This window comes from Corvus cornix, chromosome 1A (assembly GCF_000738735.6).
Source record: "Corvus cornix cornix isolate S_Up_H32 chromosome 1A, ASM73873v5, whole genome shotgun sequence".
NCBI classification, from domain to species: Eukaryota; Metazoa; Chordata; class Aves; order Passeriformes; family Corvidae; genus Corvus; species Corvus cornix.
In genome coordinates, this window is record NC_047057.1 from 35,060,317 (window position 1) to 35,074,660 (window position 14,344).

The following is a 14,344-nucleotide window of genomic DNA, read 5'->3' on the forward strand; positions in this document are numbered from 1 at the left end:
CAGAATGCTTAAGCCAATGCTTAAGCAGAGTAAAGTAACCCATATGGTTTAAAACTTGCACATGTGCACAAAATTATCACCCTGCAGGGGGTGAGAATGGGACCTTCCTTGTGACGCAGTCATCATCCTCAGTAACAAATACATATTCTGGAATCAGAAGAGCGAAAAGATTCAAAATACATCTTCAAGGTAACATATGTTTTATGTCTGTCAGCCTTGGAATGTTCCCCCTAAAGTAACATTTTCCAGTGTGGTGATGTTTCCCTTTTTCTCGGATGATGAATGCTTTGTATCAAGGAAGTGACTCTCCTGAAAATACACAGTGAAAATTGTTCTTCTTGTATGGAATCTTGTGCTAATGTAGATTGATTAGAAGTGACATAATATTTCAGAAAGCTGTTTTGCCAGGAATTACACATCTATTTCCCAAAAATCTTAAATAAATACAGCAAGATAACTGACAGTCAGAAATGAGAGACTCAGAAATGTAACTTTTTTTACTGAAGAAACAAACATAAGATCAAGACTTTTGAGATTTAGACATTGAGTTAACTCAGTTCACTACAAAGCAAAAAAAATTGTTAGTGGTTAAGAGAAGTAAAGATTAAAACAGTTTGACAAGATGATACCTGTTCTTCCTTCCACTGAAGTCCAGTTGCTTAAAGTCCCACTAATGGTAGTGATGGTAGCTGTATATTTCCTTCCAGGTACCAAGTCAGTGAAAGTGAACTCCTTAGCTTCTTTTGCAAGTCCTTTTTTTACAATAGTAAGATCATTGTCTCCCAGGGAAACCACATAGCTGTCCCATTCTGCAACAGGGGTCATCCACATGACGCTAAGTGAAGATTCATTAGCATGCTTCACACGGAGCTGGAGAACAGGCTCTGGAGCTGGAAAAGCACACAAATATCGCAACGAGAACAGGACTGTGTAGTGAGCACGCATGCCCTATCTCAAGCTGCTGTAAGAAATTTGTTCTGTAAGACAGAAATGTGACAGTAATAGAGTATCTGCAATCAAGAGGAGATTCTCTACCTTTCTCTAGGAAGTGATTCTTATAAATCTGGTATTTGTGCCCCTCTTCCAGTGAAGGACTGTCAGCAGCAGACTTCAGCAATGCACTACGGCTGTAATGCTTAGGTTTAAACTTACATCAGGATATATATTTTAGTGCAAATGGAAATGCAGGGAAGTCAGCAAACTTCCTTTTTGAACTCTGGGTGCTGAACAGGGATGTAAGACATTTGTACCAGAAGTCAGATCTACACCTATTTAGTTCTAACAAACTAGGTTGCAAATTATAGGGTCAGAGTGACATTGATTTTGCACTGGTTTATACCTCAGTCAAGTTGGGAGACACTTGAAACTTACAGTGGCATAAAAGAAGTAATTCGATCAGTGAATTTCTGTGTGTTCATGTGTGTGTGTGCCTGCATACACTGCAGGCATCTCATCTATCGCCTAACGTAGTCCTGATCTGATTTTGTCCCTGTCACATTGAAATACAACTCAGTTTCCAAAACTGTGGGTTAATCTAAGAGAAAACTGTGTCACAACAGGGCTTAATACCTATGCTTCATAACAGACACATTATGCACCTCACTGTGGGTCAAACACAGTCATAATACAGCCACTGCCGGATATTATTTAATGGACCTTGTTCTAAACATAGGATCACTTAGATTGGAAAAGATCTCTAAAATCATTGGGTCCAACTATTAATCACTTAGTGGAGTCAATTAAAAGTAACATCATAAACTTAAATTACTTGCAACATATGTCAAAATAAGGAAGATGAGAATGTATCTTGCTCTGATCAAGTTTGCTAGAAGTCAGAGAAAGCTTCAGTTTTGTAGCTTCTGCTGGTCTTGCTGTTGTGCAAAATAAAACAAAATTAAGTCCTCAGGGAATGACAGGTAAGGGTATAGTAGAAAAGGTAGGCCCCAGGAAGGGTGAGGATAAAGTAGGATGGCCCTGTCCTACCTCACATTCTTCACTGAGATAAGGGTTAGACTTGAGCCTTGCCTGTTATTCCTACTCCAAGTCTTCCTTTCCTCTGAATTGTACTTATTCTGTATTCACTGAGCAGAAATTCTAACAACTATATAGGAATTATTTTATAAATTTGAAGCAAATCAGATGTTGCTTTGATTAACACACTGCAAAAGAATTCCACTCACATCCATGCAGTATATATGGACTTCATTTGGAAACACAGACTTGAACAGACGAACCCATTTTCTTTATGGAATGCAAGAACAAGAACTGGGATGTTACAGAACAGCCATACTAACATACACTTTAGCCAGCTTTGGTTAACACAGTTAATATTCTTTACACAGACTGGCAAGGAAACACACTGATGAACAATACAGGAAGGCCTACATTGCTTTCTTTAAGACCTTTATAGGGTGCCCTACAATCAGCTACAAAATATAGCAGTGAAATGAACACGTAATGTAACACCTCAGACGTGACAGAATCATGATACAGTTCCCCAAACTTTCACTAACAAAACATTTCCTACAAAAGTAATCCTGAAAATTTTCACAGAACTGCTAAAAATATTTCTGTGGTTTACAAGGGAGCTCCTTTTTATCGTATTAATAGCGAAATCAATTTGTGGATTCCCAAGTACTCTTTCATTGTTCACAGAGCCCAGCTGAACACTCTGCACTCTTACAGCGCTTGGATGAGCATGCTGACCTGTTCTCCCCATGCAACTTGTCTTGCTCTGCAAATTGCCACTCTCCACAATGACTTCCACGCCATACTCCCTCCCTGGGATGAGGCCCACATCATGGATGAGGTACTCGGTGGTGTCCTTCTCGAGGGTAGTGTTGAGCACCAGGGCTGAGCGGTTCCACAGGAGCAGGTGGTACCTCTCCCAGTCTCCTGCGGGGGGCACCCAGGTCACTCGCAGAGACCGTGGCCAGCCGCTAGCACCTGCCTGCAGCTCCGAAACTTTCTGTGGAACTGGAGAAACAGAGAGTGAAAAAGCAATTCTGATGAGACATAACTGTACTGGCAAAACCTGTCTCACAGCATAACTATTGTACAAGTGCTTGGACCAGCTAGAGCAATGTGAGTTACCTTGTTGCAAAGGTTGGCTTTCATTTTAAAGACAAGTTTTACTCTTCCCCACACAAACCACTCACTTTTCCCCTGCTGGTTTCTGACATCAGAAATGGGGAACCCCTCTTAGGGCTGGCAAAATCTCCTGTACGCTTCTTGGATGCATTTTGCAGTTTCCAGTCAGGTTCCCTGTTGTTTCCTGCACTCAAGTTCACTTAGAAACTGCCAATCCATTTTTCACTGCTAAGGCTGTAAACTTCAATCTCTATCAGCCAAATACTGGTATCAGCAGCAGAAAAGCAAAGTATAATGACTTCTCCCACAAAGACTGCTTCTTCCACCTTATATGCCCTAATTCCTCCCAGCTGTATAAGGCACTGAGGTTAAGACAGAGGTCCATTAAAGCATCCACTCCATCCTGTCCTGTGCTCCAAGGGTCCTGATTTTACATGCTTAACCTTCTCACCCTACACTCCTGCAGGTCACATTGGACCACTGAAGCTTTTCTGATTTTCATGGAATAATTAAATATTAGCCAGACCAAGCAGAGACTAGAAGACAAATGCAGACCCTTAGGACAGGATACCTGTAGCTTAGTTTTAAGATACTCAGAGATGAGCATTGGAGCCCTGGGACCACTTGCAAGTATTAACTGTAAACTACAAGGGTAGAATCATGTTCTCATGTTTTATCTAGCTTAGTTAATATTTAATTGTTCAGTATCTAGCACAGAATTAAAACCTCTCTACCAGCATCACAAAATACTCACCAGTTTCACTTCCCATGGGCACAGCAGGATATCAAACCTACAACTCCCATATGCCAGTGAATATGGGAAACGTGTTTCAATTTCTGAGTGAGTGGATATAAGCACACAGTGTATTGTTAGGAAGCATAACTGAACTTACATCATAACAGATAAAGTTCAGCCTTGTCAGGCTGGCTGGACATCATTACACCTGTATGGCACAAAGTTTCAGTCTCTGAGATGTCCATATTTCTTACCACAACATTCCTTGGCAGGTTCTGCTGCTGTAAGCACCCTCTCAATACACAGCAATGTGTATTATGTCCTTGAACACCTGTCTCTCTCTGTGAGTTACAGAGGGACCCTAAAGGCCTAATCCCTTCAGCATCTGCGGACCTGACAGTCCGGATTTACAAACGTATCTACGCCACAGAGCTTCTGCTGAAGTGACCATTTTCAAAGCTCTTGATGTCTATGGTAAAGGAAGGAATTGCATATGATCAGCATCCTTGGAAATAAGACTTCTAATCCCTAACTTTGAAAGCACTGGATCTATGTTACAAAGCTGGGGATCAGTGGTATTGAGTGAGGGCCTGAAGTTTTCCCTTTAGACTGAAATGGTAATTTTAAAGGACTTCAGTGATAGGCTAAACAAACAAAAAGAGACATGCATATAAACTGGTCCAGCTTTGTACTTACTGGACATGAAAGACTTTTACAGGGCTCTTCCAGCCTGCACTGAGAATGGGGTATCAGCTGGGTGTGTCAAGGATATGCCTTTCACATGAGATGTTTAGTTGTGGACAATAAATATTTTCTAAAATAAATACTCTGCTCTCTTACACCCACATTTTCTACCTTTTGGCTTTGAGTCTACTAAAAATTTATGTATGCATTCTTCACCAAGTTAGACATCTTTTACCATCTAACTTCTGGTCGGGCTAGGCTGCTATGGAGAAGATGACACACCTCTAGGGCCAGTAATGCTATGGGAGAATTATGCAGGATTTTTCAGGTTCAGAACTCATACAAGAGTTACCTGAAAGAAAATTATTACATCTGAGAAAAGACAAAGAACTCCTAACTCAGCTCCATCAAGGCTGCCACATGCCTTTGTTAATCCATGCTGTCAATAGTAAAGAAAGTTGAGACCTAATCTTTTCCCGTTTGTAGATTTGTGTCTGGAAGGAGGAATAAGACTAGACCTTGCAAAATTACTTTAAAAACTGTTAATAATTTGACTACATGCACACTTTCCCATAACGTAACTCATTTTATCTAGTATGTTGAGCTGAATTCAAGATAACAAGGTTAACCTGAATGAAAGTGCAGTAGTATGCAACAGTTCTGTAACAGACTCACTCAACTATACAGTCCAACCAAAATGCACTTCTGTTGCCTGCTCCCAAGATACGCTGGAGCTGCTTTTGGCTGACAGATTAACTTTTGCCAGAGAGTCAGCAGGGGTACTCCTGAAACAGTACTGCGCTCTTAATCTTATTTTGCCTGGAATCCAAATCATTTTGTCTCTTTTGTGATTTGCTACAAGGCCAGCGTAGGCAAAAATAGCATTAGTTACAACGTTCTTACTGAAGCAGAAGACTTACATGTCCTGCCAGTTGCTGTCCGATCAGTGAACAGTTCACCACTGATTGTGCGGGCAGTAACCTGATAAAGACGTCCTGGAGTTAGCTTGTCAAACTGAGCCTCCGTGACTGGTGGCTGCACAGTTTTGACTTCTTTAACTGATCCAAGATGAGACAAAGTGATATTATAGAAATTGAGGTTTCCCAAAGGTCTTCTCCACTTAACTTTTAAAGCATCTAAGCTGCCATCATTAGTCACCATCAAATCTAAGACTTCGGCTGGGGCTAAAAAAAGAAAATAAGAAAGAGAATAAAGTATATCTACCACAAAACATATAAGACCTGCTGCCTCCCAAACTCCCACAGTAAACTTTTGATTTTGAATAATTATATGAGATGGAGTATGAATGATTTTGCCTGAACAGTGAAAGGGCAAAGTCTGGTCACAGTGCAACTGAATCCTGCCCTGTGTAAGACATTGCACTTCTGAGAATGACATGTCTTATGATGCCCACTCTTTTTTCATGGAACAGAAAATCTTTTAGCCATGTCTGCACGCACATCCATCATTTTGACCATAAACCAGATCATGCACGTGCTCCTAAGGACAAGAGATGCCTGCTACATTTTGGTAAGCATTACAGCATTACTGCAGCTATGCCTGATTTACAGCAATGTAGAAGGGATTTGAGTAAGATTCCTTTACTCGAACACTCCACCAAAAGAAAAGCATAGCCAGCTCCAATATCTTAATTTCACAGGCCTGAGTCGCAGGAGGTACTGAAATGGAGGACCATGCTGCAAGCCATATGGAATGCTTTTACACTCTAAGAATACCTGTGAGATTTAAAATCTTTGCACCCACAACAGAAAGAAATAAAAATTTCTGAAGAAATAAAATTAAATTAGTAAAATGCCCAGAACAGCCCAGGTGTCAATAGCAGTCATCTGTGCATCCTAGACATGACAATATTTTCACTTAATATTAAACTGTTTACATGATAAGATTTCTGTAGAAGAAATTGCATCTTACTCTTCCCAGAAATTAAAGAGAGTGAAGGCATGACCCTTTTCTGCCTATGTAAGTGTTTTAACCATTGGACTCTGGCAGGATGTTATCTTATCTTTATCTGTGTGACCACAGAAATCCATCCTGAAAAATATTCCTGAAAAAAATGTAATTTCTAAAACTCTAGTTCTGTCAATCAATATTTTTTTGTGAAAAGGAAAAAATCCCAACAATCCACAAAAACCCATATCAAAGCAACCAACTAGGCAAACAAAAACTCCAAATAACCCTAACCGCCAACATTTAATTTTAAAGTTCTTAACCTGCTTTACATTTTTTTCCCACTTCCCTTTCTGACTTTTTCCACTTTCCTTTTAGCCCATAACTTTGTTGCAGTGGTAACTTATGGAATTAAATAAGTTTATGGTGTCTCTAACTTGGACTATGAATCACTTATTATTCTGAAATATGTTCTATAATGCTATTAGGTTATGGCCTTAGGTTCTTGTTCTGTTGTGATGAATTCTGAAATCATACCTGTCCTGACTGTTTGAAAACTGCTGCTCTCCAATCCTGAAGCCTGAGTTATGATAGAGAGGTTATACAGGTGGCCTGCTGTAAGTCCTGAAAAAGTGTAGGTGGTCAGAGAACCTTCCTGGTGAATCTCATGAACTGGTACATGATTATCCAGTAACAGCAGCCTGTAACGATCCACACGCCCAGAGCCAGGAGACCACGAAACGTGGATAGTGTCTGTCTTGATGCTGACCTGAATATTTTTCACAGGAGATGGAACTGTTGATATAAAAAGAACACATGCTTAAGGCCTAATGGTTATCTCCATGATTTCAGCAATTTTGAATAGATTTACTCTTGGAATGTGTTGGGTTTCTTTACGGTTACTGAACACCCAATGCCAAATACACAATAACAATGAGACCCCATTCTTAGCAAACAAGTTTTTGTGTCAGTCAGAGATTCATATTTCATTTCTACTTATAATCAATAGATACTTACATAAATATATATACATATATTGCCAGGTAGAAGAATTATATCTATTTGCTAGTTTCAAAACGCACATCTGAAGAATACTGTAACTACAGGAAAAGAAGTCCTACCAGTAGATCCACTTATGTGAAGTTCAGGGGTAGTCTTATTTCCAGCAACTGCACTGAGGACAATGTTGTATTTATTCCCAGGAATGAGACTGGAAAATGTATTTTCTGGTTTTGAAATCCTTCCTTGTACAGAGACTTCTTGTATCTTTTTATTATTATGATCAAATAATACTAGGTTATACATGTCCACCTTTCCTGATGAAGGATCCCATTGAACCTGCAAGCTTGTGAGTGTAGTTTTCTCCTTATTAATTTCCAAACGAGATGGTGGCAAGGGATCTGCAGTTAGGAAAAAAAAACAAAACAGAGAAGATAAACCATTTCTTGATTTGGGATTGCCTGAAATTTTACGCAGCAGCACAAAAATTCTTCTGAAACTCTCCCTTTACCATCATCATGCAGCCAATACTTTCAAAAAGCTTTTTCTTTCTATTTAAAGACACCATACACTGAAGCCAGTCTACAAGAGAGTCCTGCAGAATTCAGAAGTATTACTTTAATATATTTGTACATGCTCACTCACACAGACATGCACATAGCAAAACACTTCCACTGTGGATGTATATTGCAATCCTGGAAATCTGCTGATAGTAAAGCTGTAACAACTTTAATAAGAAACAGCAAACATGGAAACCCAGCAAATTTTACTCAGTGTAATGTAGCTTTATAGATGGCAGCAACAGCTTTCACTTCCTAGCACTCACCCTACACTTTATTACTAATGGGCATGAGCATTTATACAGTTTTAAGGGAAACAATCTTTTGTTTTTAGCATTAGCTTCAATGACTTGAAACAGATTCTGATAGAATATGCTTCTGCTCTGTTGCAGTACTGTTCATATAAATTTAAAAACCCCTGAACAGTACATCGGATAAACCTTCAGGAACTAATATTGGAATTACTTCTCTGAAACTCTCAACATTCATTATGTTGTTTATTAAGAGGATCTCCAGTAAAATCACCTGTGAAATAAGATCCCGTCTAAAGGGAAGGCAAACTGACTAAACCAAAAGAATCTGGTTGCTTTTTTTCTCCAGGTGTATTTCATCACTCACAAGATTTCATGCAAACCACACAAATGTATTACATGTTGATGTACTAAGGTATTGACATTTATGTCTTCCAATAAGGTTAAGCAAATTCTTATTGAGAAGGTATCGTGAAACAACCCAAAGCAGCGAAATCAAGCCTTCACAAGTTGGGACGTTAAAGCTTCCCAATAATTTAGGAATAAATTTGCCTACCACACGAGTACACTCTGTGCTACTCTTTCCTAGCATCAGACCAGAAGTGTAAGGTGCATCCAGGCTGAGAACTGTGGTCTCTCTATGAACAGCACCTCAAACACAGAAGAAAAAGACTGTTTTTCCAATGCAGTCATTGCTGCTTGGTTCCCTGAACAAAGGAGATGAAAAAGTGTCAGATCACACAACTAAAAAATGCAATGTAAAGGCTGAAAGGGTGAAGTTGAACCTACCCCTCCCCTATAAATACATAGGTAGGAGGGCCTAGGAGCCTTTAAGCTGCTTTTTCTTCAAAGTCTGGGTGGTGTAGAAGGTTTAATCACTTCCTACAGAGCTCTGCTGAGAACAGAGTAGTCCAGGTTTTGGTGGTATATTTTGTCAATCAAGTATATTAGGAATTCAAGGAGGCAGCTCCTTCCTTGGAAACATTCAAAAACTAACTGGGCATGGTCCTGGGCAACCAGATCCAGGTGGTCCTGCTTGAGCAGGGCTCTTGGACCATATGACCTGCAGAGGTCCCCTCCAACCTCAACCTTTCTGGGACTCTGAAAAATACTGTGTCCCTTTGAACACATGTCTCTGCTTAAATTCAAATTCTTGCTTTGGACCACAGAGATGTTAGTTAGTTAGAAAAAGATGAAATTCAAACAAATTGATTAACAAAATCAATCAATAAAATTAACTATCTTTTCTTGAACGTTTTCTTAAAGGCCAAACTAAGTCTGCTAAAATCTGAAAAAGAAAAAAAGAATTAAAAATCAACTCAAAGACCAAGCGCATCAAACTACAGGCCAAATAGTTAAAACTTCACCCAGTTACAGCAATTGAAACAGGAGGTTTTAATGAAAAGTGTCAGGAAATCTTAACAATAGGCTGCACTACCAGCTCCACCTATAATATATACTAAGTCGCTAAAGACTATTATGTTGGCAAAAGGGAATAGTGGGGGTATAATCTTGTTCCTTGAAGGCGATTGTTCTAATCTGAAAGGTCAGACTTTGGAAGTCAGAAATAAATTCCAGCACTATATATGGTCAGATGCACAGCCAGATGAAAAAGTTTTAATTTGACTGACATTGAGAGAACAGTCATGATAACTGTCAAGAAGTTTAACCCTCTTTCTGACTAAGTTAGGATAACGTTGACTGTTCTTTAGTCCTGTAAAAGTAATCACCATTGTCATCTGTACTATTTGCCAAATTTGACAAAAGAAGATATTTGCATTTTTAGAAGCATTTATACGTCCTGGGTAATCTGTCTTCTAAAGTGCACGAGCAAAGAAGAAAGTTGCGTGCCTAGAAGGTGAAGTTCAGAAATTCAGACTTTATCTAATCTATCTGGTCCAGAAAACAAAACACTCAGTGCTTTGTACATCCGCTAGAACAAAGGAACAATGAGACTGGGAAGTGCCTGGGCTGAAAGAGCCCTGGATGGAAACAAACACTTAAAAAACCATTTACATTGTTATACAAGTCTCTGTTGGCAACGATACAACACTGATAGATCACAGAAATAAAATATTTTCATTAAGATATTTTTATACCATTTGACACTATATGAATTAATATCCCCTGGTCTACAAAGGCATCTTGCAGAAGACTTAATGGTCTTTGAATTATATTGCAACTCCATTTTCACTTTTTGGGAAGAGGATATGGTTTGGGTGCACAGCTGCTGCAGATCCAAATTATAGATATGGCTATGTCAAACTCCAGTGACAGCCTGTAAGCACAGAAACACACCTGCCTTATGCAGGAGAAAAAAAAAAAACTGGGAGATTTGAGCCCAGGACTTAGTAACGGGGAATTCCTGCCAGTCTCAGTCATCTTCCTACAATATTATCCATCGTTTTTCTAGTTTTCCCTCTTCATAAAACAGTAACCTACTTATAAGGACTTTTCTGAAGATTAAGTAAAGAGGGTTGATTTCGTTGTCTTTATTAAGTACAAATACCTATTTCTTTGGGATGATAAGCAACTTAGAAAATCTTTAAAACATGGTTATTTATTTTCTTCTTGGACTCTGCCTTTGAAATGATGATCATAATCATTACATGATTACAGATGATAAGATTATACAGCCTATAGTTAGAGCCATGTCACATGTTGCTCCTACAGATGGCTAATAAATCAAATTTGTCCCAAATAATTCGAAATTTACAGGATTGAACATACGGCCAAGGCATGCTTCTGGCATTTAGAGAGTTACATATCACAATGAAAAAGCACTCTTAACAGTCTGTGTCTTCAAAGATAAAATTCTATCTTCTTTTCATTCGAATATTTAATGGATTTTCTAACAAAAAAATTATTTACCTGTTAGTTATCTCTGTACAGGAGGCTTGGATTAAGCAGTAACATAATATAACACTGCAATATTTTTGTAGAAAACAATTTTGAAAGTGGCATTTATAAGACTATTTTAGAAGACAAAGTTGAAAGTGGGGGAATTGCCAAATTGTTTTTCATGGCTCTCTAGACCAGTATTTCAATTCTAAATTTCAATTCAGAATTGAAATTTATAAATTTAACTGTAATTTTAATACTACTGTTTTTAACTAGACCTAGTCATTCACTAAAATACAGTTATACTGGTACACAGACATGTGGAGATTTGAGAACTTAAAATATATTTTACCTGAAATCAGGAAAGACAAAACCCTACCATCTTCTGCCACACATCAGTTCTCAATCATAGAAATAGTTTTACTGAGAACAACAAAAAATATAACATGAAAGGACTGGAAGGTGTGTATCCCAGCTTTAAAACGTCAGCAGCATGCAGACTAGTTGTACGGTTTTGTGTGCTGTTTCATGTACATATATATACTAAAAAAGCCCAACAAATTGTAAATATTATTATGAAGCAAATATGCAGACTTGTGCCTTCTAACATCTGTAATCTCAATTTTGCAGTGGAAAATTTAGAGCTGATAAAGGGAGTTATCAGTTTTTTCTTTCTTTCCTATTCTACCAAAATAGCACAAATGTCCCCACTGTGTGTGTTTGCATGTCTATATACACATGGCTTATAAAGTGCATATGTGACTGTATTTTCCATCACTTTGGATGACCTATTTTAGATCTGCTCTACAGGATTAAATACCTGCTGTTTTAAATTGACAACCCACAGATCAAAATTTCTTGAGTAAAGACAGTCACTTTAGAGGACTAGTGTGGATTATTGTACCACTATTTCACACATTATTAGACTTCAAATCTGTGTATCCACAAGTGAAATAGAAGCTGCTTCTCTCCGCAAAGATTCACAAGGGTGAATCTGGTGTTACTTGAGAGTTTATGGAATCTTTGCAGGCGGCACAATTATTCTATCAGAATATCAAACTTGCACACAACATAGATTATGATTTTAATGTGACATTATATACTCAAAAGGCCAGTTTGGTCCTCTCCAAGCTTTTGCATTACCACTGCAACTATGGCATGCATTATTCATTGCTGTCACCACGAGTCCCTAGTCAGAAAAGATTACACTCAAAATTTAACCAAATATTTTGGATTTTATGTGCTTAGCTACTCAAGTACTTTGTGTAAGAAACCTGATGAAAACTTAGAACTGGCATGTGAAATTTTTAACAGGATTGAATATGAGCAAAAAGCTAGTTTCTGAACTAGGTATATAAACAAACCTGCAATTTTCTCGCACTTTCTCACGTGTATATTTTGTATCAAGATGATACAGATGTTCAAACCTCATTTTGCAAAAATGAAACACATGAGATAGGATTCTGTTCACTTCAACCAACTACACTTCAGCTTTCTAGTCTAACCTAGCCTCCTTCAATAGCCAGTGTAGAAAGCTGAGTACTTTCAACAGACAGCTTAGCCCATCTTCCTTAGAGCAAGAGCTCAGGAAGGGAACCTCACTGAGTACTAAGGTCAGACATTGTGGTTTCAGATGGCCCACAGTAGCTCAGTTTCACTACCGTTGAAATAGGTGGAAATTTTGTTTACTATATGGCTGAAAAGACTGCTTATACCTCCATATTCACAGGACAATTTCCAGCAACGGATGCCTATGGACACTCCGGCTCAGTAGAGAGTAAACTAAAACTACTGTCATCAAATTACAAAGGAACAGGTGAAAGAGAGCTTCCATGAAACTGGTTTAAAATGCTGCCCCTGGTGGAAACATAAGAGGAATAATCCTCCCTCATCCTGCATTGAAAAGCTTAGTATGGACAATACAACATGGGTTGCTCACAAGCATAATAAATCCTGTACATTCTTTAGAAACAAAAATGACAAATTTTGGAGCTAATTGTGTGTTTTGAACACCATCAAGCAACTCAGCTCAAGGAAAGCAAGGAACCACAGAGCAATCTGAGTAGCTCTCTGCAGGAAACATTCATGGTTCCTCTATTCTTATTTCATGTTTTTGACTGATCTCTGCTATCCAAAATCCAAATGTAAACCTCAGTTCAACTGTGGTATACCAATTTTCAGTATTTCAACTTAAACTTTAATCAGACTTTTCACTTTGATGTCAGCTACATAACATGACTCTAATGATCAGCTGCTTCCAATCACTTTCATCTTACAGCCTTGAAAAATCTATTTAGTGATAAAAAAGTCATAAATGGCATGTACAAGCTTCTGCGTTAATGGTTATGCATTAATCAAAATGTGCTCTAAAGTGGTATCTTCTCTACTTCTATGCAAGTGTTCAATAATAGACCTTTACTATACAGAAATGACGGTGATTTATACCTGTCTCTCTGACAATGGTCGATCTATTCTTTCAATTTTCACACTACAAGTCATCAATATCAATATTAAAAACAATCAGCATGATGCACGACAAATTTAAATCACTGTCTGCATAGAAACTATTACTCATTTTTACCAACTGACATGACTTGTGCTTCATGTATAGCTATTACACCAGCAGACTTGTCAATGGATTTTTTTAACTTGAGCTACCACAGCAAATAATGGAGAGAATTTAGTGCATTTGTATGGTTAACGCAGGAAAAAGGTTCGGACGGAAAGTGACAACTCTGAACAGGTAATTGTGAAGTATTTGGCTGCTGTAATCTTCAATACTAACATTAAGTACCTCTCCAAAACTAATACCTTAGGAGCAAATCAGAAAGGCATTTAATGATGGACCTTATTTAAGACATCTTTGGTTTGGGTCTTGAACTACTACCTTTAAGAGGTTGAATAATATTCTATTTTATCATCTTCAAAAAAGCACAAATACAGGCAGAAAGAGGCCAGCTGTGTCACTGCAGCTGTTGTCTGTTCTTCGATGTTGTCCATTGCTTCACAGCTGAATTGTTCACATGCCCACACAAGCACGAATGCAAAAAGAGGGCTTTCCTTGGCAGTCCTCTGTCAGGCTGCTGGACCATTTGTAGAGCCAGTCATGGATGTGACACTGTAAGTGCTCTGCACACAACTGTGTATCATAACACCTCACTGGTGATATCCAAGGAAAACATATAAGAAGGAAGTTTCAGCTTTACTTTCTGACTTTTAGACTCTGGTTAGGCAGAATAAATGGGCTGAAATGGGCTGAAACAGTAAGTTACCCT

At 38.4% G+C, this 14,344-nt stretch overlaps 1 protein-coding gene across 4 annotated transcripts in view; it reads right to left on the minus strand.

The window, feature by feature from the left end:
* The window catches only part of PTPRB (protein tyrosine phosphatase receptor type B), a 63,578-nt gene that overhangs the window by 32,974 nt on the left and 16,260 nt on the right, over nucleotides 1-14,344 (minus strand). For all 4 annotated transcript variants that reach the window (XM_039570367.1, XM_039570366.1, XM_039570368.1 and 1 more), the window contains 5 exons: nucleotides 7,540-7,818; nucleotides 6,956-7,213; nucleotides 5,431-5,694; nucleotides 2,707-2,976; nucleotides 630-890 (listed from right to left, as the gene is read on the minus strand). In XM_039570367.1, coding sequence (XP_039426301.1) covers nucleotides 630-890; nucleotides 2,707-2,976; nucleotides 5,431-5,694; nucleotides 6,956-7,213; nucleotides 7,540-7,818 — 1,332 coding nt within the window. The remainder of the gene's footprint in view (nucleotides 1-629; nucleotides 891-2,706; nucleotides 2,977-5,430; nucleotides 5,695-6,955; nucleotides 7,214-7,539; nucleotides 7,819-14,344) is intronic.